We start from the raw sequence: 27,664 nt of genomic DNA, 5'->3' as shown, positions 1-27,664 counted from the left end.
TGTTTGGAGCCTGTATGCGTGCGTGAACCTTTTCTTTGTGGAGGATTTTCATTTCGTACATCTTGTCTTTGGTGTTCCACACTATTTAGTCTTCATCTTCTCAATTCTCATTAGTTTTGAGTTTGATTGGCAAAGTGGTATAAAGTAAAGAGTGTGTGGTGAAAATATTAAATAAGTTAGGAGAACTGTCTCGAACTTTGTAGTATTGTAGATCTCAAAATACAAAATAGAAAAATCGAGAACATTGACTTGATAATACCGTAACCAATAAGTCCTCTAATTATTTATTTTTTTTTATAGGAGATACACGTTTAATTAATTCATTTGAGTATATGTAAATATAATTTTATTTCATAATTGTCTTTTCTAAATTTTTTACAATTTGTTTTGATGTTTGAGAATATAAAAAAAAATAAATTTATATAAAGAATATTACATTAATAAATAATGTTGCGTCCTCTATTTCAAAGAATTTTCATTCAGAGTGAACTTTTATAAATTCACCAGAAATACAAGAATCTTTAAAAAAATCTATAAAAAGTGTCACTTGTCATAAAAGGTGGTGGAATTAAATCCATTTCACAAATTAATTTTCTATGAAATTATAAAGTAACGTCTTTTTTTAATTAGATCCAACTAAATCCAAAATCATTTTTTGTTCATTTCATCGAATATCAATCCTTGAAATTAACGTTGTCGCTGACAATTTATAAAAGGTGGGGCAAAAAGTAACATTTGCTATAAAAGGTGGTAGTGACATATTTGACATATTTTTTTTATAAAAATGTTCATATTTTTTTATAAAAATATACTAATTAAATTAATTTATATTTATTTTCTTCGTATAAAATTGTAAAATAGTTTGCTTTTTAAAAACCATTTTATCCAAAATCATTCCTAGAGATTGATTTTCCAGGCAGAAACCAGGTGAACCTGCTATCGAAAATTCTCTTAGCATATTTTCAGGCGGTATGAGCGCTGAACTGGAAACGCTATGGAAAAATTTTGCAAAAAAATTATTTCTATAGAAAATTTTTGCAACATTTTATTTTTAATAAATTTTATTTATATAGAAAATTCTTGCATCATTTTATTTATATAGAAATTTTTTGGGAAATTTTATTTCTATAGCAAATTTTTGTCACAATTTTATTTCTATAGCAAATTTTTGTCACAATTTTATTTCAATACAAAATTTTGTCAAAATTTTATCTCTTTAGAAAATTTGTCAACATTTTATTTCTACAGATTTTTTTGTAAATATTATTTCTAAAAAATATTTGATCAAAATTTTATTTCTATAGAAAATTTTGTCAATGGTTATATGGTTAGTGGAACTAACCAAAATATTGGAAATAAATCAATAAACGATTGTTTCTATGACTATAATTACAAATTTTATTTCTATAGAATATTTTGTAAAATTTTTATTTCTATAGGAAATTTTGTTAAAATTTTAATTTCTATAGAAGATTTTGTCAAAATTTTATTTCGTTTTGTTTTGTTCTTTAATCATTGTTGTTGTTTTTTTTTTTTTTGATTTCACCTTAAAACCATGCATTGACTAAACTACAAGTGTAGCTAAACCAACAGCTGAAATCAAAAAAACAACAACAATGACTAAAGAACAAAACCAACAATAACAAAACAAAACGAATGGAAGCACGCTCAAAATAAACCCAGCCAACTGCACTCAAATCGATGATTTGACGGTGGCAAAGAAAAAGAGATATGTTTGTACGAAGTTATTTTGGCATAAGCCGGCTATCATGTAAAACCTTTTTTCGGAAGGTTCAAGTGTGGTTCATTGTTGGGTTTAATGAACTGCCTGAATTTATTCTGATAATTGGTTTATAGTTTTGCTGCAAGTAGAGGATGCTGATGAGGAATGTGGTAATTCCGAAACGTGCGTCCATCCAACCATCTTGCAGTCTTGCAGTCTCGGGCTTCGCCCAAATAAATATGACAAACATTCTTTTCCTCTCTTGGTTAAGCTACACTTGTAGTTTAGTCAATGCATGGTTTTAAGCTGAGATAAAAAAACAACAACAATTTTTTTTCTATAGAAAATGTTCTCAAAATTTTATTTCTATAGAATATTTTAGCAAAAATATTTTTGTCAAAACTGTATATGGAATTAAAATTTTGTCACAATTTTATTTCTAGAGAAAATTTGTCCAAATTTTATTTGTATAGAAAACTTTTGCAAAATTGTATTTCTATTGGAAATTTTTGCAAAATTTTATGTCCATGGAAATCCTTGTTAAAGTATATTTCTATAGAAAATTTTGTCGACATTTTATTTCTATTGACAATTTTGCCCTACTTTTATTTCTAAAGAAAATTTTGTAAAAATGTTTGTTTCTATAGAAAATTTTGTCAAAATTTTATTTCCATAGAAAATTTTGTCAAAATTTTATTTCTATAGAATATTTTGTCAAAATTTTATTTCTATAGAAAATTTTGTCAACATTTTATTTCTATATAATATTTTGTCAAAATTTTATTTCTATAGAAAATTTTGTCAAAATTTTATTTCTATAGAATGTTTTCTCAAAATTTTATTTCTATAGAAAATTTTGTCAAAATTTTATTTCGATAGAAAATTTTATCACAATTTTATTTCTATAGCAAATTTTGTCAAAATTTTATTTCTATAGCAAATTTTGTCAAAATTTTATTTCTATAGCAAATTTTGCTAAAATTTTATTTCTATAGAAAATTTTATCACAATTTTATTTCTATAGCAAATTTTGTCAAAATTTTATTTCTATAGCAAATTTTGTCAAAATTTTATTTCTATAGAAAATTTTGCTAAAATTTTATGTCTATAGAAAATTTTGTCAAAATTTTATTTTTATAGAAAATTTTGTCAATATTTTATTCCTATAAAAAATTTTGTCAAAATTTTATTTCTATAGAAAATTTTGTCAAAATTTTGTATCTATAGAAAATTTTGTCAAAATTTTATTTTTATAGAAAATTTTGTCAATATTTTATTTCTATAAAAAATTTTGTCAAAATTTTATTTCTATAGAAAATTTTGTCACAATTTTATTTCTATAGAATATTTTGTCAAAACTTTATTTCTATAGAATATTTTATCAAAATTTTATTTCTATAGAATATTTTGTCAAAATTTTATTTTTATAGAAAATGTTATCAGAATTTTATTTCTATAGAAAATTTTGTCAAAATTTTATTTCTATAGAAAATTTTGTCAAAGTTTTATTTCTATAGAAAATTTGGTCAAAATTTTATTTCTATAGAATATTTTGTCAACAATTTATTGCTATAGAAAAATTTTTCCAAACTATATTTCTATAGAAAATTTTGTCAAAATTTTATTTCTATAGAAAATTTTGTCAAAACTTTATTTCTATAGAAAATTTTGTCAAAATTTTATTTCTATAGAAAATTGTGTCGACATTTTATTTCTATTGACAATTTGCCCTAATTTAATTTCTAAAGAAAATTTTGTAAAAATGTTTGTTTCTATAGAATTTTTTTTCAAACTTTTATTTCTATAGAAAATTTTGTCAAAAATTGATTTCCATAGAAATTTTTTTCAAAATTTTATTTCTATAGAAAATGTTGTCAAAATTTTATTTCTATAGAATATTTTGTCAATATTTTATTTCTATAGAGAATTTTGTCAAAATTTTATTTCTATAGAAAATTTTGTCAAAATTTTATTTCTATAGAAAAGTTTGTCAAAATTTTGTATCTATAGAAATTGTTTTCAAAATTTTATTTCTATAGATAATTTTGTCAATATTTTATTTCTATAGAAAATGTTGTGAAAATTTTATTTCTTTTTTAAAAATTTTCCAAAAATTTTATTTCTATAGAATTATTATTACAAGATTTTATTTGAATTGAAATAAAAATCTGGGAGAAAACAAGTATTCTTTCCACAATCCACACGCGTAGTTTTCCAATCTTCCAAAATGTTTAAAATTTTTGAAAAAGTTGAAAACTCGAAGGGGGTATTCCCAAATTAAAAAAAGTAGGAAGGTCGAATTTTGACAATTTTAAAAAGTGTTAAAATGTGATTAAAAAGAAAATTTTATTGAGTGCTTTTACATTTCATGCGTAAACTACGCATTTTCTAAAATTAAAAAAAAAAATCGAAAACTTGTAAGTCCAAATTTTAAAAAAGTGGAAAGGTTGAAAAAGTGATATAAAAATCTGGAAGAAAAAAATAATTTTATTTAGTGCTTCCACATTTCATGCTTAGTTGCCCAATTTTTCAAAAAAAATCCAAAAAAAACCCAAAATATAGAAATATCAAATTTTCTAAATTGTAAAAGGTCAAAAGTTGAGATAAAAATCTGAATTAAAAAAATAAATGGTATTTCACTCGAATGTTTTCGATATTTTTCACTTTTAAAAAAGTCGAAATATTAATTTTTCAAAATTTCAAAAAATTGAAATTTTGAAAAGACGTACAAGATCAAAACCTGAAAAAAAGTAAAAGGAGAAAACAAATACATTTTATTTGATGCTTCCACATCTCGCGCTTGAAAAAGTCGACAACTTTAAAATGGATTTCTCAAAATTTTAAAAAGGTCGAAAAATGAATTTGCCGAATTTTAAAAAGAATTAAAACGTCAAATATCAAATTTTCTAAATTGTAAACGGTCAAAGGTTGAGATAAAAATCTAAATGAAAAAAAATGTTAATTCACTCAAATATTATCGATATTTTTCAATTTTAAAAAAGTCGAATTATAAAGTTTTCAAAATTAAAAAAATTGTATTTCTCAAATTTTGAAAAAGAGGTAAAAGATCAAAACGTGAAAAAAGTAAAAGAGGAAAATAAATAGATTTTACTTGATGCTTCCACATCTTGCATTGGAAAAAGTTGACAACTTTAAAATGGATTTCTCAAAATTTTAAAAAAGTCGAAAGATGAATTTTCCAAATTTTAAAAAAAGAATTAAAACGTCAAATTATAAAACAAAAATCTGGGAGAAACAATATATATTTCATTTAGTGCTTCCACATTTCATATTCAGTTCTTCTAATTTTCCTTAATTTTCAAAAATGTCGAAAACTCGAAGGTCGATATTTCCAAATTTTCAAAAAAAAGTGGAAAAGTCGAATTTTCCAAATTTAAAAAAGTTAAAACTTCAAATTGTAAAATCTGGCAGAGAAAACTAAATTTAATTTAGTGCTTCCACATTTCCTACTCAGTTTTTCTAATTTTACAAAATGTCGAAAACTCGAAAGTTGATATTTCCAAATTTTAAAAAAGTAGAAAAGTCGAATTTTCCAAATTTTAAAAAGACTTAAAAGATCAAAAAATGAAACGAAAATCTGGGTGAAAAAATAAATTCCATTTAAAGCTTCCAAATTTCTTTCGAAAGTCTATATATACCAAAATTTTAAAAAAGTGAAACAGTCGAATTTTCCAAATTTTAAAAAGACTTAAAAGATCAAAAAATGAAACAAAAATCTGGGTGAAAAAATAAATTCCATTTAAAGCTTCCAAATTTCTTTCTTAGTTTACCAATTTTCCAAAAAATTTTAAAATTTAAAAAAGTCAATATTTCCAAATTTTAAAAAAAGTCGGAAGGTCCATAAGCCGAATTTTAAAAAAGAGTCTAAATGTGAGAAAACCATTTGGTGGAAAAATAAATTTTATTTCTTAGTTTTCCAATTTTCCAAAAATTTTTGAAATTTTTGAAAAAATCGAAAACTCGAAAGTCGATATTTCCCAATTTAAACAAAAATATCGAAATGTCGATTTTTCCAAATTAAAACAAAAAAAATTCGAAAGGTTAAAAAGTCCACATTTTTATTCTGATTACACTCCCTACCACTGTCTTAATTTTAGTGTAAATAAAAATCAGGGAGAAAATTTTAAAATTTCTTTAACATCTTCTTTCACTTGGAACCCACTGTCCTCCATTAATGCATTGGAACTTTTCCCAGATATAAATCGCTCATTCAGGAAAATAAAGCTCTATACTTTGTATTATTCTGAATGGATTTCAACCATTGTATTTATCTCCCACTATAGGGTTTTACTTCGACAAGCAGTTTGAAAGGATATGGTGGAGTGAGGACATGACTTAAAGAAGGAGGGAGATGGGTATTCACAATTCGAAATTGATGATTTGGAATGCTTTTGATTATTATTGTTTTGCTATCGATGGAGCTTCATCTTCGAATGCTCGAACCAGGATGAGATTTTCCTATAATGTTATTATGGACGAGCAGATGACTATCCCCCCCTTGTCTTTTCTGGCTCAGCCATACTCAATTGAGTTTGTTTAGGAAGGCGTGTTGGGAAAACCTGAAAGAAAAAGAGGAGGGGATTGGAGCTAAGTTAGTTAGTCAGTGTCTTGTCTCTTGGTTGTCCTAGTAGTATGAGTACTTGCCGGTATTAGGACCATTGATCCTGGAGCTAAAGACTGTTTGGCAAAGATAACACCAGGCTGGATGGACAGCAACAGCTTTGTTTCTTTCGTTTCTGACACACCAGAATGGTGGGGGAGTAGGAATAAGAGAAAAGAGGTGGTAAGGAAATGGGGGGGGGGGGGGAAGTTAATGTTTTGTTTGTCGGCATTTCATAGTCGAATGTCTCGTAAGGACTTCCAAGGTAATTTATTTGGATTATTAGAACGTTCCTTAATCCTTTGATACCTTAACCTTTTTCTACATTGTTCCTGTTGTTGTGAGATATTTTATTTTTATATTCTCTTATACATCCTTATGCCTTTATGCTGCTAGAAATTCTTTGCTTCCATTGACCTAAACTGACACTTGGTCAAATGGTGAAGTATTTGCTTTATTAGGATTTGGACATTATGGGAAATAGAAGGGGTGAGGAGAGAGATGTGTTTGTCAGGATAACAAGTAACTAAGGTAGCAGGAGGATTGGCAGAAATGGGCCAGAATATAAATGTATTGGTATGATGAATTGGCCATAAGAGCTATGGTGGATACTTTTTCATGTTGGCTGCTTCTAGGACCGCTTAGCTTTGATAACACCCAAGAATAATGGAGAAAAATATATATAATGGGGTTACTGGATTTTATTTCCTAAAGATCTGTTGCTGTTGTAATTGTTGTTACTTGGCTTATATTTGTTGTGCTGGGGAAAAAAAGGTCGAGAGTTTGGCTTAAAGGTCTTCTCCATCATCGTCTTGGTGGCGGTCTTCTTTTTTTTTCCAAGAACACATCCTTATCATTTTTTGCCCTCCTCTACTTCATTTCCTTTTTCCACTTGCTATTATTATGGATGGTGTTTGCCTCTTGCCCTCCTACGCCTTCTCCATTGGCATTGACATTTATTTTTATTTGCCAACCTGACAGCAATTTAAAAGTCAAATGATTGTCATGGCTGTCCTCCGTTTTTCCACAGCCACTTAAGTGGTCACTTTTGGGGACGATAAACACCAAAAAGATTTCACCCCAAAAAAATACCAATATTTATTGAATGACAACAATTCATTAAGAGATTACTTTGATTGAAGTCTCTTCACACACAAAAAAAAAAACCTTGGTTATGATTTTTTCGTGTTTTTCTCCTCCTCTTCCTCTTCCACATCTGGCTTCCTTCCTTTAATTTATGGCTTCATTTTTACTTAACACCTTTTGATGACAGTTCCAGGGATGGGCTAAAGTAGGTTAAAAAGGGTCAAATTCTCTGCAAAAATTTCTTATTAGAGTTATACCATTCATTACCACAAATCCATAAAATGCTTCTTAAATCAATTTCTAACATATCTGTATTGGACAGGTATTCTTATAGAAATAAATGTAACTATAAAGGTTTAACGTGAAGGATTTATTTGCAGGTTCTAAAGATTTATGTTATTGTTATTTAAGAAAACATGTCATAAAATATTACAATCAATTTTGTTGTAGGATTGAAAGTAATAACAAGTAAGAAAAGTCGAAAGTTAAGCTGAGCAGATTTTTTTCCTTTAGATTTTATTTATATCTATAGAAAATGTTTGCATAATATTATGTCTCTTTGCAAAATTTGATTTAGTAGGTTAAAAAGATTTTTGCAAATTTTACTTCTATATGTTAGAAAATATTTGCAATATTTTATTTCCATAGAAAATTTTTGCAATATTTTATTTCTAGAAAGAAAATTTTTTAAAAATTTTATTTCTATAGAAAAATTTTGTCAACATTTAATTTTATTGAAAATTTGGGCAAAATTTTACTTCTATTGAAAATTTACACAAAATTTCATTTCTATATAAAATTTTTGCAAAAATATATTTTTGTAAAATAGTTTTGAACAATTTTATTTCTATAAATAGAAAATTTTGTTAAAATTTTATTTCTATAAAAATTTTGTTAACATTTTATCTTTATCTAACATGTTGTACTTTTATTTCCGAAAAAAAATTTCTATAGATTTTTTTGGCAAAAATGCTCAGGGTGGGCTCCTGAGTCGATATAGCCATGTCCGTCTGTCCATGAATACATTTTTGTAATCAAAGTCTAGGTCGCAGTTTCAGTCCAATCGACTTCAGGGTGGGCTCCTGAGACTATATAGCTATGTCCGTCTGTTCGTGGTCGCAGTTTCAGTCCAATCGACTTCAGGGTGGGCTCCTGAGTCGATATAGCCATGTCCGTCTGTCCGTGAACACATTTTTGTAATCAAAGTCTAGGTCGCAGTTTCAGTCCAATCGACTTCAAATTTGGCACAAGTATGTGTTTTGGCTCAGAATTGATTTTGGAAGAAATCGGTACAGATTTAGATATAGCTCCCTTATATATATATTTCGCCCGATATGGACTTATATGGCCACAGAAGCTAAAGTTTTACCCTAATTTGCTTAAAATTTTGCACAAGAAGAACAATTAGTACTATAGTCAAGTGTGCCAAATTTTATTGAAATCGGTTCAGATTTTGATATAGCTCCCATATATATATCTTTCGCCCGATATGGATTAATACGGTCCCAGAAGCCAGAGTTTTACCCTAATTTGGTTGAAATTTTGCACTAAGAGTGCAATTAGTAGTATAGTCAATTGTGCCATATTTTGTTCTATAGAAAATTGTGCTAATTTTTTTTTCTACTAAAAATGCTGTCCATATTTTCTATAAACAAAATTATTTTATTTCCGAAAAAAAAAATTTCTATAGATTTTTTTGGCAAAAATGCTCAGGGTGGGCTCCTGAGTCGATATAGCCATGTCCGTCTGTCCGTGAATACATTTTTGTAATCAAAGTCTAGGTCGCAGTTTCAGTCCAATCGACTTCAGGGTGGGCTCCTGAGTCTATATAGCTATGTCCGTCTGTCCGTGGTCGCAGTTTCAGTCCAATCGACTTCAGGGTGGGCTCCTGAGTCGATATAGCCATGTCCGTCTGTCCGTGAACACATTTTTGTAATCAAAGTCTAGGTCGCAGTTTCAGTCCAATCGACTTCAAATTTGGCACAAGTATGTGTTTTGGCTCAGAATTGATTTTGGAAGAAATCGGTACAGATTTAGATATAGCTCCCTTATATATATATTTCGCCCGATATGGACTTATATGGCCACAGAAGCTAAAGTTTTACCCTAATTTGCTTAAAATTTTGCACAAGAAGAACAATTAGTACTATAGTCAAGTGTGCCAAATTTTATTGAAATCGGTTCAGATTTTGATATAGCTCCCATATATATATCTTTCGCCCGATATGGATTAATACGGTCCCAGAAGCCAGAGTTTTACCCTAATTTGGTTGAAATTTTGCACTAAGAGTGCAATTAGTAGTATAGTCAATTGTGCCATATTTTGTTCTATAGAAAATTGTGCTAATTTTTTTTTCTACTAAAAATGCTGTCCATATTTTCTATAAACAAAATTATGTCAAATTTTTTTTTCTATAGAAAATGTTGTCAAAATTATATTTCTATAAACAATTTTGTCAAAATTTTATTTCTATAGAAAATTTTGCTAATTTTTTTCTACATAAAAAAATTGCCAAAATTTTATTTCTGTAGAAATTTTTGTCAAAATTTTATTTCTATAGAAAATTTCGTTTAAATTTATTTTATTTCTATAGGAAATTTTGTCAAGATTTTATTTCTATAGAAAATTTTGTTAAAATTTTATTTCTATAGAAAACTTTGTCAAAATTTTATTTCTATAGAAAATTTTGTTAAAATCTTATTTCTATAGAAAATTTTGTCAAAATTTTATTTTTGTAGAAAATTTTGTCAACATATTTTGTTCTATAGAAAATTGTGCTAAATATTGTCCATGTTTTCTATAGAAAAAAATTGCAAAATTTTATTTCTATAGAAATTGTTTTATTTCTATAGAAATTGTTTTATTTCTATAGAAAATTTTGTCAAAATGTTATTTCTATAGAAAATTTTGTCAAAATTTTTTTCTATAGAAAATTTTGTCAAAATGTTATTTCTATAGAAAATTTTGTCAAAATATTATTTCTATAGAAAATTTTGTCAAAATTTTATTTCTATAGAAAATTTTGTCTAAATTTTATTTCTATAGAAATTTTTGTTAAAATTTTATTTCTATAGAATATTTTGTTAAAATTTTATTTCTATAGAAAATTTTGTCAAAATTTTATCTCTATAGAACATTTTGTCAAAATTTTATTTCTATAGAAACTTTTGTCAAAATTTTATTTCTATAGAAAAGTTTTGTCAAAATTTCATTTCTATAGAAAATTTTGTTAAAATTTTATTTCTATAGAAAATTTTGTCAAAATTTTATTTCTATAAAAAATGTTGTCAAAATTCTATTTCTATAGAAATTTTTGTCAAAATTTTATTTCTATAGAAAATTTTGTTAAAATTTTATTTCTATAGCACAATTTTGTGCTAAATTTTTTTTCTGTATAAAAAATTGCAAAATATTATTTCTATAGAAAACAAGTAAGGAAAGTCTAAAGTCGGGCGGGGCCGACTATATTATACCCTGCACCACTTTGTAGATCTAAATTTTTGATACCATATCACATCCGTCAAATGTGTTGGGTGCTATATATAAAGGTTTGTCCCAAATACATACATTTAAGTATCACTCGATTTGGACATAATTTGATAGACTTTTACAAAATCTATAGACTCAAAATTTTAGTTGGCTAATGCACTAGGGTGGAACACAATTTTAGTAAAAAATATGGGAAACATTTAAATCTGAAGCAATATTAAGGAAAATTCGCAAAAGTTTATTTATGATATATCGCTCGATATATATGTATTAGGAGTTTAGGAAAATTAGAGTCATTTGTACAACTTTTCGACTAAGCAGTGGCGATTTAACAAGGAAAATATTGGTATTTTGACCATTTTTGTCGAAATCAGAAAAACATATATATATGGGAGATATATCTAAATCTGAACCGATGTCAACCAAATTTGGCACGCATAGCTACAATGCTAATTCTACTCCCTGTGCAAAATTTCAACTAAATCGGAGTTAAAAATTGGCCTCTGTGGTCATATGAGTGTAAATCGGGCAAAAGCTATATATGGGAGATATATCTAAATCTGAACCGATTTCAAACAAATTTGGCACGCATAGTTACAATGCTACTCCCTATGCTAAATTTAATCGGAGCAAAAATTTGGCCTCTGTGGGCAAATGAGTGTAAATCGGAGGAAAGCTATATATGGGAGCTATATCTAAATCTGAACCGATTTGGCTGATATTTTGCAAGTTTTTCGATACTCATAAAATATTCGCATGTACGGAATTTGACCATTATGACCAATTCGGTGAAAAATATATATGGCAGCTATATCTAAATCTGAACCGATTTTTTCCAAAATCAATCGGGATCGTCTTTGAGCCGAAACAGGACCCTATACCAAATTTTAGGACAATCGGACTAAAACTGCGAGCTGTACTTTGCACACAAAAATACACCAACAGACAGACGGACATCGCTAAATCGAATGAGAATTTAATTCTAAGCCGATCCGTATACTAAAAGGTTGGTCTATGATTACTCCTTCTTGGTGTTACATACAAAGGCACAAACTTATTATACCCGGTACCACAGTAGTGGTGAAGGGTATAAAAATTGCAAAATTTTATTTCTATAGAAATTGTTGTCAAAATTTTATTTCTATAGAAAATTTAGTCAAAATTTTATTTCTATAGAAAATGTTGTCAACTTTTTGTTTCTATAAAAAATTTTTGTCAACATTTTATTTCTAAAAAAAATTTGTCAAAATTTTATTTCTATAGAAACTTTTGTCAAAACTTTTTTTCTATAGAAACTTTTGTCAAAATTTTATTTTTATAAAAAATGTTGTCAAAATTTCATTTCTACAGAAAATTTTGTCAAATTTTTACTAATCGGCCCCGATATGGGTAAAAATTGTGGCATATTAATGCTCTTGAAATCAAATCTGAGAGTCGGTTTGTAAGGAAGCAATATCCAAATCTAAAGCAATATATCTCATCTTCGAAATTCCTTGCAGATAAAAAGCGTTTGTGTAAGGCGTAAGCAAATTTTGGGGACATTTAGCTTTAGATTACTTGCGGACCTTGAAAACATTAATTTAAACAGTCTGCTAATGTTTTTGGAACAATCTGGTTAGTTCAACAGAAGAATATAATCGAGAAGGTTCAGCGGTTAAAACTAGAAGTGTCCATGTGTAAATGTGGTATCACAATGGACTGGATAGTCTAAGTGAGCCTGAAACTAATCGGGCTGCCACTTTAACCTATCCTATATATAGATCATCATTACGTATCAGTTCTTCACTATATCGGATTTAACCCTTATACTACGTTGGGTATTAGGTCGTATTTTTCATCACCGAATTTTTTACTGTTGGATTATAATTAAAGGTTCTTACTACTCAGCATGAATTCAGCATATGTCACCAATTCATGCACTGGGTGATAGAAATTTTCAATTATATTCGAACAGTAAGAAATGCGGTGATGACAAATACGACATGGGTCAGCAAATGACCCCAACGTAGTATAAGGGTTAATTTGAAAATAAATAAGAAAAATACTAATAATAATAAACATTGTGTTTTTAATTTTTGACTTCAATCATTACGCAATGACTTGAGAAGAATTTCCAAATTTTCTTGCTGGGAGATAAAATGTTTATATGAATCTGCAATGATAAAATCTGCATATAGGGACAAAAGGCGATAAGTCTATAACTGGGATACATGCATATTATTATTCTTGATTTTTAAGAATTTATATATTCCTAAATATAAATTACGTAGAGAGCCGATTATTTTTATCACTTCTTTAGAAAGTAAGTTTTCAATAATACCTACAACAATATTAAATAAATATACACAGAGATATTTTCCAATTGTTCAAACCCGAATATAACTATAATTTTATTTTTCTTTCAGATCACATGACCGAGAAAGTGGTGATTATGCCGGCTCAATATCAGACCTACAAAGTGTTACCTCCCGTCTAAGTACAGTGTCGGTAAGTTGAAAAATTTTCCACTCATAATAAATTAAGAAAAAGAACATTTTTTAGAGATTAAGTTTCCACCTGAGCAGGATTTTATGTATGATTTTAATTTATATATTGTATTTTTATTGCTTCCATTTCAAACTTTGGTCCTTTTCAACAATAACAAAAAAACAACGAAGAAATAGAAACTCTTAAAAACAATTTATTTGCGAATTAGACAAAATGTTAGTGTTAATGCTGCACAAGTGCAAATAATCTATAAAGTCCAAGCAAGCAAACGTTTCCATACAATACTCCATGCTGAGGTTTAAACTAAAATAAGATTTTGCTTCTCCATACAAAATATACCAAGAAACAGGGATTGATGGCCAAGATGGTCAAAACCCCCCCATATTCTCAATACCTATGCTTACCCCCAGACATTGCAGCTGGGTGGCTAGCTATTGCTACTACTACCATTTCGACTACTCTCTAACAAACTTGCCACGTTGAAATTGATAAAGTGCACTTGAGCAAACAAACTTTTATTGTTGCAGTGCAATATTTTCTTTTGTGCTTTTCTACGGTAGCAGTAGCAACATTCTTCAGCGAATAGTGTTCCCAAAATCTCTTGCCGCCACTAGACCATCCATTCATTGAATAAATGTTTATACTAAGGTACAATGCTATGGTATGGTAGAGTATTGGTGCAATTGAATCCTTTTCTGTGTGTTTGATAAGGAGTATGAGTGGAGGACATTTGTTTTCACTAAAATCTGCTGAAATTTTCGATTTACCAGCAATGTTTATTTTTGTGCGAAATTGTTGCCATTTGCCAAAAGCAAATTGTGTTTAGATTCTTTGTGAAAATATTCTTCATTTATCCGGAAAACCACGAAAGAACCAACATAGACTTTCGAAGACCATGGCCTTAAGATTGTATGCTACAAACTACACAAAGCACCGTGCCATGAAACAAGAGATAAAAAATAATAAATTTACATTTTATTTCTGTCAAAAAAAATATTTTTATACAAAATTTTCTCTTAAAAATTTTGGCAAAATATTAACTTCCACAAAATTTTGTAAAATTTTATTGACAGTAAATTTTTTTGCAAAATTTTATTTCTATTAAAAATTTAGCAAAATTTTATTTCTTTTCAAAATAGTATTTCTTAGAAAATTTTTGAAAATTTGATTCCTATAGAAAATTTTTATTGTGCTACAAAATACACAAAGCAAAAAATTACTTCTGTACAAAATTTTCTCTTAAAATTTTTAGCACAATGTTATCTCTCTCATGAAAAAAGAAATAAAAAATAATAAATTTACATTTTATTTCTGCAAAATGTTATCTCTCTCATGAAAAAAGAAATAAAAAATAATAAATTTATATTTTATTTCTGTCAAAAAATTATTTCTGTACAAAATTTTCTAGTAAAATTTTTAGCAAAATGTTATCTTTCCAGAAAATTTTGTAAAATTTTATTGACAGTAAATTTTTGCAAAATTTTTTTCTATTGACAATTTAGCAAAATTTTATTTCTATTGAAATTGTTTGCAAAATTTTATTTTCTAGAAAATTTTTGAAAATTTTATTTCTATAGAAAATTTTTGTAAATTTTTATTGTGCTACAAAATACACAAAGCACCGTAGCATGAAAAGAGAAATAAAAAATAATAAATTTACATTTTATTTTTGTTGAAAAAAGTATCTCTTAAAAATTTTGGCAAAAATTTTATCTTTCCACAAAATTTTGTAAAATAAATAAGATAAAAATAATAAATTTACATTTTATTTCTATCAAAAAATTATTTCTGTACAAAATTTTCTCTTAAAATTTTTAGCAATATGTTATCTTACCACAAAATTTTATAAAATTTTATTGACAGTAAATTTTTGCAAAATTTTATTTCTATTGACAATTTAGCAAAATTTTATTTCTTTTCAAATTTTTTGCAGAATTTAATTTCTTAGAATATTTTTGCAAATTTTTATTGTGCTACAAAATACAGAAAGCACCGTAGCATGAAAAAAGGAGATAAAAAATAATAAAAATAAAATAATAAATTTACATTAAATTATTTCTGTACAAAACTTTCTCTTAAAATGTTTAGCAAAATGTTATCTTTCCACAAAATTTTGCAAAATTTTATTGACAGTAAATTTTTGCAAAATTTTATTTCTACTGATAATTTGGCTAAATTTTATTTCTATTGAAAATTTTTGCAAAATTTTATTTCTTAGAAAAATTTTGTAAATTTTATTTCTATAGAAAATTTTTGTAAATTTTTATTTTTATAGCAAATATTTGCAAAATTTTACTTCTATACAAAATTTTCGCAAAATTATATTTCTATAGAAAATGTTTGCAAAATTTTGTTTTCCATAGAAATTTTTCTGTAAAACTTAATTTCTACCGAAATTTTTGTAATATGTCATTTCAATATAAAATTTTATTTCTATAGAAAATTGTTGTTTTTTTATTTCTACAGAAATTTTTCTGCACAATTTTACAAAGTTTTCATATAACAGACAATTTTTGCAAAAGTGTGTTCTTTTAAAAAATTTAGCAAAATGTTATTTTCCATAGAAAATTTTTAAAAAAAATTTATTAGTTTATTTTATAGAACATTTTTGAATTTTTTTTTTCATATTAAATGTTATTTCTATAGAAATGTTTTGCAAAATTTTATTTCTATAGAAATCTTTCAGTAAATCAGAATTTTATTTCCATATAAAATGTTTGCAAAATTTTATTTCTAAAGAAAATTTTTAAAAATTCCATTTCCATAGAACATTTTCGCAAAATTTCTTTTCCAAAGAAAATTTTGTAAAATTAATAATTTATTTTTTAATTTCTATAGAAATTTTGTCAAAATTTTATTACTATAGGAAATTTTTGTAATATTTTATTTCTATAGAATTTTTTTTTGCTAAAATTTGACAAAGTTTTTATGTAATAGAAATTTTTTGCAAAAATGTGTTCTTTTAAAAATTTTGGCAAAATGTTATTTTCAATAGAAAATTTTTAAAAATTTTATTATTTAATTTTTATAGAAAATTTTTGAAATTTTTTTCATATTAAATGTTATTTCTATAGAAATGTTATTTCTTTCGAAATGTTTTGCAAAATTTTATTTCTATAGAAATTTTTCTGCAAAATTTTATTTCCATATGAAATTTTTGCAAACCTATAGACCTATAGACTGCAAGATGGTTGGATGTACAACTGTTTCGGAATTACCACATTCCTCATCAGCATCCTCTACTTGCAGCAAAACTATCAACCAATTATCAGAATAAATTCGGGTAATTCACTCAACCCAAAGTGAACTACACTTGAACCTTCCGAAAAAGGGTTTGATAGTCGGCTACTGCCTAAACAAGGAAAAGAGATATGCTTACAAATTTGTTCAGGCAGTAGCCGACTATCAAACCCTTTTTCGGAACGTTCAAGTGTAGTTCACTTTGTGTTGAGTGAATTACCCGAATTTATTCTGATAATTGGTTGATAGTTTTGCTGCAAGTAGAGGATGCTGAAGAGGAATGTGGTAATTCCGAAACAGCTGTACATCCAACCATCTTGCAGTCTATAGGGCTTTGCCCAAATAAATTTGACAAGCATACTTTTCCTCTGTTGGTTAAGCTACACTTGGAGTTTAGTCAATGCATGGCTTTAAGCTGAGATCAAAAATAACAATAACGATTGAAGAGAAGCCAACAATAACAAACAAAACGAAAAAAAAATTTATTTTTTTAGAAAATGTTCGCAAAGTTGTATTACTATAGAAAATTTTGTCAAAATTCCATTTCTTTAGAAAATTTTTGCAAAATTTTATTTCTTTTTGGAAAGTTCTTAAAATTTTATTTCTATAGAAAATTTTTTCAAAACTTCGTTTCTTTAGAAAATGTTTCCAAAATTTTATTTCTTTGTAAAAAGCTTTTAAAAATGTATGTCTACATGAAAATTTTTGCAACATTTTAGTTTCTAAAGAAAATTGTTGCAAATTTATATTTCTCAAGAAAATGTTTGCAAAATTTTATTTCCATAAAAAAAATATTTTAACAAACGTCCTTTATTCGCCTTAAAATCACTGTGTAATGCCCAAAAGAATTATTTCTCTTAAATCCTTTACACAACAGTGGGTGACCATCACCAATCGACCGGCTAGCCAAGTAGCTAGTAGCTATCCTTTCATCCTATATTCACTTTGGCAATAAAGTCACGTTTTGGGTTTGAATTTAATTGCGTTTTAATGTGAAGGCGAGCAGACACAATGAGTTTTAATTTGATTTCTTTGATGACCTCCAACCAACAACCTACTACTACTACTACGACTTCAACTACTTCTCTTACTACTCTAAATTAACCGCATTCTTATGAAGTGCATGAAGAATGTCCATAGTCATTGCATTTCAATTTCTCTTATTTACTCATTTTCATTTCTTCCTTTCATTCCATGGACACACGCACACACATTCACCGTAACACAGATTAGTACCAATAATTGCACGGCTCGTTATCGCACCCTGAGTGGTGGCCTTGGCAATTCACCGTCCCTGTCACCGAGTCCTTCGTCCGATTATGAGGATATTGGGATTGGAGCACCACGTGCCTTGCCTCCCAGTTTAGCGGCGAAGGTTAAAAAGAATGGAGCAATAGCAACAAAATCAAATACAATTAGCCAAAAGGCAACAATACATCATGTAAGTATCACGTACACATAAATGATTACAGAATGGTAATTAACTTTGGAGACAATTGAGTTATAGTATACCGTTAGTTTACAATCCCAGCAAAAAAATGTGGAAGTTCTTCCAATAGCACAACTTTAAAAGCACTTCCAAAAGATGTACTCCCAAAGATGTTCTTTGTTTCAACTACACAGGAAGTTAAAAAAAAATCTAAATCCATTCAAGAAATATTGCGAATTTTTCAAAATATTTTAATTCAAACGTGTCGGACAAGCGTTAGAATGCATTAAAAATTATAAAAAATTATTTATTTGTCAAAATATGACAACATTTTTGAATTCACCAAAACACTGCATTTGAATCACAGAGTAAGAAGTGATGCAAATTCAGTGCGACGGCTGTTGAAATGGTGGACATCCGTCCTATGGCAAGCCCTTGTTAAATTCATCGCTTCTGCGCCAATTTTGCACTACTTCCGGAACATTTTCACTACTTTTTTGGAGACGCTTTTTTTTTACTGGGATATCCATGGTTTTACTTTAGTTAATTCTTTTGAGTATTTTTATTTTAATATTAAATATATTAAATTAAATTAAATTTAGATTATAATTTTTATTAAACCTCAATATCACATTTTTTTAAATTTTATTTCTATAGAAAATTTAATCAAAATTTTATTATTATAGAACATTTTATCAAAATTTTATTATTATAGAAAATTTTATCAAAATTTTATTTCAATAGAAAATTTTGTCAAAATTTTATTTCTAAAAAAATATTTCCAAACTTTAATTTATTTAGATTTTTTTTAAAGTTTTTTTTTTATTGAAAAATTTTCCAATATTTTATTTTTATAGAAAATTTTGTCCAAATTTTATTTCTATAGCAAATTTTGTCAAAATTTTATTTCTATAGAAAATTTTGTCAAAATTTTATTTCTATAGAAATAAATTTTCAATAGAAAATTATTGCAAAATATTATTTCTATAAAAAATTTTATTTCTATAGAAAATTTTGTCAAAATTTTACTTCTAAAGAAAATTTTGTCAAAACTTTACTTCTATAGAAAATATTGTCAAAATTTTATTTTTATAGAAATTTCTGAAATTTTGTCACATTTTTGTTTCTATAGATTTTTTTACTTCTATAGAAAATTTTGTCAAAATTTTACTTCTAAGAAAATTCTGTTAAAATTTTATTTCTATAGAAAATTTTGTCAAAATTGTATTCCTATAGAAAATTCTGAAATTTTGTCAAAATTTTATTTCTGTAGAATATTAGAAAATTTTTTTAACTTATATTTCTATATATAATTTTTCAAAATTTTATTTCTTAGGAAATTTTGTTAAAATTTTACTTCTATACAAAATTTTGTCAAAATTTTACTTCTATAGAAAATGTTATCAAAATTTTATTTTTATAGAAAATTCTGAAATTTTGTCAAAATTTTGTTTCTATAGATTTTTTTATTTCTATAGAAAATTTTGTCAAAATTTTACTTTTATAGAAAGTTTTGTTAAAATTTTATTTCTATAGTAAATTTTGTCAAAATTGTATTCCTATAGGAAATTCTGAAATTTTGTCAAAATTTTATTTCTGTAGAATATTAGAAAATTTTTTAAACTTATATTTCTATATATAATTTTTCAAAATTTTATTTCTTAGGAAATTTTGTTAAAATTTTACTTCTATACAAAATTTTGTCAAAATTTTACTTCTATAGAAAATATTGTCAAAATTTTATTTTTATAGAAATTTCTGAAATTTTGTTTCTATAGATTTTTTTACTTCTATAGAAAATTTTGTCAAAATTTTACTTTTATAGAAAATTTTGTTAAAATTTTATTTCTATAGTAAATTTTGTCAAAATTGTATTCCTATAGGAAATTCTGAAATTTTGTCAATATTTTATTTCTGTAGAATATTAGAAAATTTTTTAAACTTATATTTCTATATATAATTTTTCAAAATTTTATTTCTTAGGAAATTTTGTTAAAATTTTACTTCTATACAAAATTTTGTCAAAATTTTACTTCTATAGAAAATGTTATCAAAAGTTTATTTTTATAGAAAATTCTGAAATTTTGTCAAAATTTTGTTTCTATAGATTTTTTTACTTCTATAGAAAATTTTGTCAAAATTTTACTTTTATAGAAAATTTTGTTAAAATTTTATTTCTATAGTAAATTTTGTCAAAATTGTATTCCTATAGGAAATTCTGAAATTTTGTCAAAATTTTATTTCTGTAGAATATTAGAAAATTTTTTAAACTTATATTTCTATATATAATTTTTCAAAATTTTATTTCTTAGGAAATTATGTTAAAATTTTACTTCTATACAAAATTTTGTCAAAATTTTACTTCTATAGAAAATGTTATCAAAAGTTTATTTTTATAGAAAATTCTGAAATTTTGTCAAAATTTTGTTTCTATAGATTTTTTTACTTCTATAGAAAATTTTGTCAAAATTTTACTTTTATAGAATGTTTTGTTAAAATTTTATTTCTATAGTAAATTTTGTCAAAATTGTATTCCTATAGGAATTTCTGAAATTTTGTCAAAAGTTTATTTCTATACAATATTAGAAAATTTATTAAACATATATTTTTATATATAATTTTTCAAAATTTTGTTTCTATAGAAAATTTTGTCAAAATTGTGTTTCTATGGAAAATTTTGTCAAAATTTTATTTCTATAGAAAATTTCTATGTTTAAATTTTATTTCTATGGAAAATTTCGTCAAAATTTTATTTCTATAGATTTGTTTACTTCTATAGAAAATTATGTCAACATTTTATTTCTATAGAAAATTTTGTTAAAATTTAATTTCTATAGAAAATTTTGTCAAAATTGTATTCCTATAGAAAATTCTGAAATTTTGTCAAAATTTTATTTCTGTAGAATATTAGAAAATTTGTTAAACTTATATTTTTATATATAATTTTTCAAAATTTTATTTCTATAGAAAATTTTGTCTAAATTGTGTTTCTATGGAAAATTTTGTTAAAATTCTATTTCTATGAAAAATTTCGTCAAAATTTTATTTCTATAGATAGTTTCATCGAAGTTATGTTTTTTATAGAAAATGTTGTCAAAATTATAATTTTTACAGAAAATATTTTCAAGATTTTATTTTTATAGAAAATTTTGTCGAAATTTTGATTCTGTAGAAAATTTTGTCAAAAATTTATTTCGAAGTTATGTGTTTATAGAAAATTTGGTCAAAATTTTGTTTCTATAGACAATTTTGTTAAAATTTTATTTCTTTGGAAAATTTTGTTAAAATTTTATTTTAATAGCTAATTTTGTCCACATTTGATTTCTTAGAATATTAGAAAATTTGTTAAAATTGTATTTTTATAGATAATTTTCTGAAAATTTTATTTCGTTTCTCTTTTATTTTGTCAAAATTTTTGTTCCTATCGAAAATTTTGTCAAAATTTTATTTCTATAGATAGTTTCATCGAAGTTTTGTTTTTATAGAATTTTTGTTTTTTAATTTTATTTCTATAGAAAATTTTGTTAAAATTTTATTTCTATAAAAAAATTTTTCCAAAATTTATTTCTATAGAAAATTTTGTCAAAATTTTATTTCTATGGAAAATGTTGTCAAAATTTTGTTTCCATAGAAAATGTTGTCAAAGTTTTATTTGTATAGAACATTTTGTCAATTTTTTTCTATAGAAAATTTTTAAAAATTTTATTTCGATAGAAAATTTTCTGAAAATGTTATTTCTTTTATCTTTTATTTAATCAAAATTTTATTATTAAAAAAAATTTTGTGAAAATTTTAATTCCTTTGAAAAGTTTGTCAACATTTTATTTCTATAGATAGTTTCATAGAAGTTTTGTTTTTATAGATTTTTTTCAAAATTTTATTTCTATAGAAAATTTTGTTAAAATTTTATTTCAATAGAAAATTTTTGCAAAATTTATTTCTATAGAAAATTTTTTCAACATTTTATTTCTATAAAAAATTTTGTCAAAATTTTGTTTCTATAGAAAATGTTCTCAAAATTTTATTTCTATAGAAAAATTTATTTTTTTTCAAATATGTATTTATAGAAGGGAATCTTAGTAATGTCTTAAATTAATTTAAGTAACTTTTCTCATACTAAGTAGAGAGTAAAGTAATGAAACAAATTCTTTGCGTAGATCCTTGAATATTTTCTTAACGAAATCTTTTCATCGCTTTCGTTTATTTTCTTTTCATGTTTGTTACCAATAACGCTGGTCCCTTCCTACTTCGAAAATTTTACATGCTGACTGTATTATTGCAATGCTGCTGCTCGTATGATATGGATCCATCAACCTATCCATCATGGAACGATAAATCCAATTGGAATGGGTTATCCGTATGATTGGATGAATGCAATACAAAACATCACAACACTATGGCGTAATGTTGACTACTCGTTCTCTGTTGGTATTTGTTCTCTGTGAAAACTTCCAACTGATGAAATGAACAACTTTTTAAAATTCACATAACAAAAATTCCAACTACTGCTACTACTGGCATTGCGATGCATGATGCCTTTCACTTTTACCATATCATACTACCATACTCGAACTTTACTCTGGAATTATTGTGATGGGTGGTGGTTTAATGGCTGACGTCCGGTCTGTGTTACCATACCGATATTGATAATGGAATCTGCTTGCTTTTTGGCCCGATGTGACGATGGACGGGCTATCCTCCTTATTTTAGACCAACGAAATGCGAAACTCACAAAAGGAAATTGGCACATTTAATGAGAATGGAGTGCGAAACTTTGTTGCCACAAAGGATACTTCAAGGGATTTCAGCAATTCCCAAGATAATACAGACCGAGGCAGTATGAGCGATCAGGCCTTTGCATATTCGGCGAGTTCTGTTGAAAGTTTACCCAGTGCTTCCGGTTCAAGTAAGTAATCATCATAGTTGTAGTTGATGTTATTGCCATCGCCAATGCTATTGTTGTTGTTTTTGTATATTTTCTCTTAACTGTAAAGAGTAAGCAATACAGATGTTGTTGTACAAGAATGTATATATGTTCGATAGCTTAAGTGTATCTCAGTATGTGCCCGAGTATTTCTTTTTGTCTGTCCAAGTGCATTTGGTTATCTGCCTTAGCACCATATCATCAGTTTAGTCCATTATGGGGCGAACGAAATACACAATTGTAATGGATAGACGACTTTACTCTAACATGCTACTTTACTCAATGTACCCAGAAAAAAAATCACGAAAATAATAAATCCAATTTATTGTTTAATTTACATGCTTCCATTACGAAAACGATAGTCTCAAACAATTTTTGCAAAATTTATTTCTATAGAATTTTTTTGCAAAAATTTATTTATTTATAGGCAAACTTTTGTCAAAATTTAATTTCTATAGAAAATTTTGTCAAAATTTTATTTGTATAGAAAATTTTGTCAAAATTTTATTTCTATAGAAAATTTTGTCAAAATTTTATTTCTATAGAAAATTTTGTCATTTCTATCTAAATTTTTGTCAAAATTTTATTTCTATAGAAATTTTTATCAAAATTTTATTTTTATAGACAATTTTGTCAAATTTTACTGCAATAGAAATTTTCTAAAAATCTTATCTCTATAGAAAATTTTGTCAAAATTTTATTTCTATAGAAAATTTTGTCAAAATTTTATTTCTATAGAAAATTTTGTCAAAATTTTATTTCTACAGAAAATTTTATTTCTATAGAAAATTTTGTCAAAATTTTATTTCTATCGAAATTTTTGTCAAAATTTTATTTCTATAGAAATTTTTATCAAAATTTTATTTTTATAGACAATTTTGTCAAATTTTACTTCAATACAAATTTTCTAAAAATCTTATCTCTATAGAAAATTTTGTCAAAATTTTATTTCTATAGAAAATTTTGTAAAAATTTTATTTCCATAAAAAATAAAACTCTGACAAAATATTTTATAGAAAATTTTGTTAAAATTTTATTTCCATAGAATATTTTATCAAATTTTTTTATAGAAAATTTTGTAAAAATTTTATTTCTATAGAATATTTTGTCAAAATTTTATTTCTATTATAAATTTTATCAAAATTTTATTGCTATAGACAATGTTTGTCAAAAGTTTATTTCTATAAAAAATTTTGTCAAAATTTTATTTGTAAAGAAAATTTTGTCATAATTTTATCTCTATAGAAAATGTTGTCAAAATTTTATTTCTATAAAAAATTTTGTCAAAATTTTATGTCTATAGAAAATTTTGTCAAAATTGTATCTCTATAGAAAATTTTGTCAAAATTTTATCTCTATAGAAAATTTTATCAAAATTTTATCTCTTTAGAAAATGTTGTCAAAATTTTATCTCTTTAGAAAATGTTGTCAAAATTTTATCTCTATAGAAAATTTTGTCAAAATTTTATATATATAGAAAATTTTGTCAAAATTTTATCTGTATAGAAAATTTTGTCTAAATTTTATCTCTATAGAAAATTTTGTCAAGATTTTATCTACATAGAAAATTTTGTCAAAATTTTATTTCTATAGACAATTTTGTCAAAATTTTATCTCTATAGACAATTTTGTCAAAATTTTATCTCTATAGAAAATTTTGTCAAAATTTTTTCTCTATAGAAAATTTTGTCAAAAATTTATCTTATCTCTATAGAAAATTTTGTCAAAATTTTATCTCTATAGAAAATTTTGTCAAAAATTTATCTCTATAGAAAATTTTGTCAAAATTTTATCTCTATAGAAAAGTTTGTAAAAATTTTATCTCCATGGAATATTTTGTCAAGATTTTAATCTCAATAGAAAATTTTGTCAAAATTGTATTTCTATAGAACATTTTGTAAAAATTTTATGTCTATAGAAAATTTTGTCAAGATTTTATCTACATAGAAAATTTTGTCAAAATTTTATTTCTATAGAAAATTTTGTAAAAATTTTATCTCTATAGACAATTTTGTCAAAATTTTATCTCTATAGACAATTTTGTCAAAATTTTATCTCTATAGACAATTCTGTCAAAATTTTATCTCTATAGAAAATTTTGTCAAAATTTTTTCTCTATAGAAAATTTTGTCAAAAATTTATCTCTATAGAAAATTTTGTCAAAATTTTATCTCTATAGAAAATTTTGTCAAAATTTTATCTCTTTAGAAAATGTTGTCAAAATTTTATCTCTATAGACAATTTTGTCGAAATTTTATCTCTATAGACAATTTTGTCAAAATTTTATCTCTATAGACAATTTTGTCAAAATTTTATCTCTATAGAAAATTTTGTCAAAATTTTTTCTCTATAGAAAATTTTGTCACAAATTTATCTTTATAGAAAATTTTGTCAAAATTTTATCTCTATAGAAAATTTTGTCAAAATTTTATCTCTTTAGAAAATGTTGTCAAAATTTTATCTCTATAGAAAATTTTGTCAAAATTTTATCTATATAGAAAATTTTGTCAAAATTTTATCTGTATAGAAAACTTTGTCTAAATTTTATCTCTATAGAAAATTTTGTCAAAATTTTATCTCTATAGACAATTTTGTCAAAATTTTATCTCTATAGAAAATTTTGTCAAAATTTTATATCTATAGAAAATTTTGTCAAAATTGTATCTCTATAGAAAATTTTGTCAAAATTTTATCTCTATAGTAAATTTTGTCAAAATTTTATCTCTTTAGAAAATGTTGTCAAAATTTTATCTCTATAGAAAATTTTGTCAAAATTTTATCTCTATAGAAAATTTTGTCAAAATTTTATCTATATAGAAAATTTTGTCAAAATTTTATCTGTATAGAAAATTTTGTCTAAATTTTATCTCTATAGAAAATTTGTCAAGATTTTATCTACATAGAAAATTTTGTCAAAATTTTATTTCTATAGAAAATTTTGTAAAAATTTTATCTCTATAGACAATTTTGTCAAAATTTTATCTCTATAGGCAATTTTGTCAAAATTTTATCTCTATAGAAAATTTTGTCAAAATTTTTTCTCTATAGAAAATTTTGTCAAAAATTTATCTCTATAGAAAATTTTGTCAAAATTTTATCTCTATAGAAAATTTTGTCAAAAATTTATCTTTATAGAAAATTGTGTCAAAATTTTATCTCTATAGAAAAGTTTGTAAAAATTTTATCTCCATGGAAAATTTTGTCAAGATTTTAATCTCAATAGAAAATTTTGTCAAAATTGTATTTCTATAGAACATTTTGTAAAAATTTTATGTCTATAGAAAGTTTTGTCAAAATTTTATTTCTGTAAACAATTTTATTAAAATTTCCACAAGAAATTTTGTCAAAATTTATTTCTATAGAAAATTTTGTAAAAATATAATTTCTATGGAAATTTTTGTATTTTTTTAAAATTGTGTCATAATTTTATTTTTATAGAAAATTTTGTCAAAATTTTATTTCTATAAAAAATTTTGTCGAAATTTTATTACTATAGAAACTTTGTCAAAATTGTGATTCTATGTAAAATTTTGTCAATATTTTTATTCTATGGAAAATTTTTCTAAATTTTTATTCTATTAATTTTAAGAAAGTATTTGATTTTGTTATTGAATTAAAATCTTTATTGGGATTTTAGTTAATATTTCAATTTAAAACGTGAAAACTTCCCCATCAACTTAAATTTTTAATTGAAAATATGTTTGGGTTTAATTTTTTTTCTCTGTGTATACATGAACGGATTGAGAATACTAAGAGATATGAGATATGTGATGTTTTGTTCTTACTTCCTGTTTTTTAATACGGTTTTTGGGTGTTTTATTACCAATTCTTTTAGTGTGGCTGGTTTTGCTGTTGTACCCACATTAACATATTCCCACAAACAGTGTTGACTATCAGAACTATCAGAGGATATGTGGCCTTTATAGTACTCAAGGAAGTGGCAGTTTATCCTCTTGATATTCTATTGCTAGGATGTTTAAGTGGTTTCGTGTTTTATTTTGTTGTTTTGTTTTTGGTTAAAACTGTGGAAATTTTTGAAAACTTAATGAATTTTTAATATGCTTCCGGAATGTTAAAGGCTTTTTACATAATGCCGCCGCTACCACCCACTCACTTTTCTCTTAGGTTGAGAGAGTGAGACACAAATTCACCATCATCTGAGATACCATCGAAAAGCTTTTAAAAAGCAATTCTACATGTCTACACTTATGCTGCTGCATCTCTTTTATGTATGAGATGATATAGTGCACAGTAGGTTAAAGTAGCGTTTAAGTGAAAAGAAATTTGTATTTTAATTGAATTTGATATGGAGATGTTCTTATTTTAAAATTGAAACTCTATGATAATTTTGGATATAAAAGTCGAATATCGATGCCACTGGTAAATAAAATTCATTGTTTCTGAGTCAATTTTGCATCACTTCCGGATCAAAAAAGAACGTTTCAACAATAGAAAATTTTGTTATAATTTTATTTCTATAATTTCTATAAGACAATTTTGTCAAAACTTTATTTCTATAGGATTTTTGGCAAAATATTATTTCTATGGAAAATTTTGTTTCTATCGAAAATTTTGTCAAAATTTTATTATCATAGAAAATTTTCTCATAATTTTATTTCTATCGCAAATTTTTTCAAAATTTTATTTCAATAGAAAATTTTGTC

The 27,664-nt window shown here is 25.0% G+C and overlaps 1 protein-coding gene across 1 annotated transcript in view; it reads left to right on the top strand.

Moving 5' to 3' along the window:
* The window catches only part of LOC142235705 (uncharacterized), a 450,997-nt gene that overhangs the window by 410,389 nt on the left and 12,944 nt on the right, over nt 1–27,664 (top strand). Inside the window, exons 12-14 of the mRNA XM_075306966.1 lie at nt 13,326–13,407; nt 17,876–18,088; nt 22,787–22,982. Coding sequence (XP_075163081.1) covers nt 13,326–13,407; nt 17,876–18,088; nt 22,787–22,982 — 491 coding nt within the window. The remainder of the gene's footprint in view (nt 1–13,325; nt 13,408–17,875; nt 18,089–22,786; nt 22,983–27,664) is intronic.

This window comes from Haematobia irritans, chromosome 1 (assembly GCF_050003625.1).
Source record: "Haematobia irritans isolate KBUSLIRL chromosome 1, ASM5000362v1, whole genome shotgun sequence".
Classification (NCBI taxonomy): domain Eukaryota; kingdom Metazoa; phylum Arthropoda; class Insecta; order Diptera; family Muscidae; genus Haematobia; species Haematobia irritans.
This window is presented reverse-complemented; position numbering and strand designations above follow the sequence as displayed.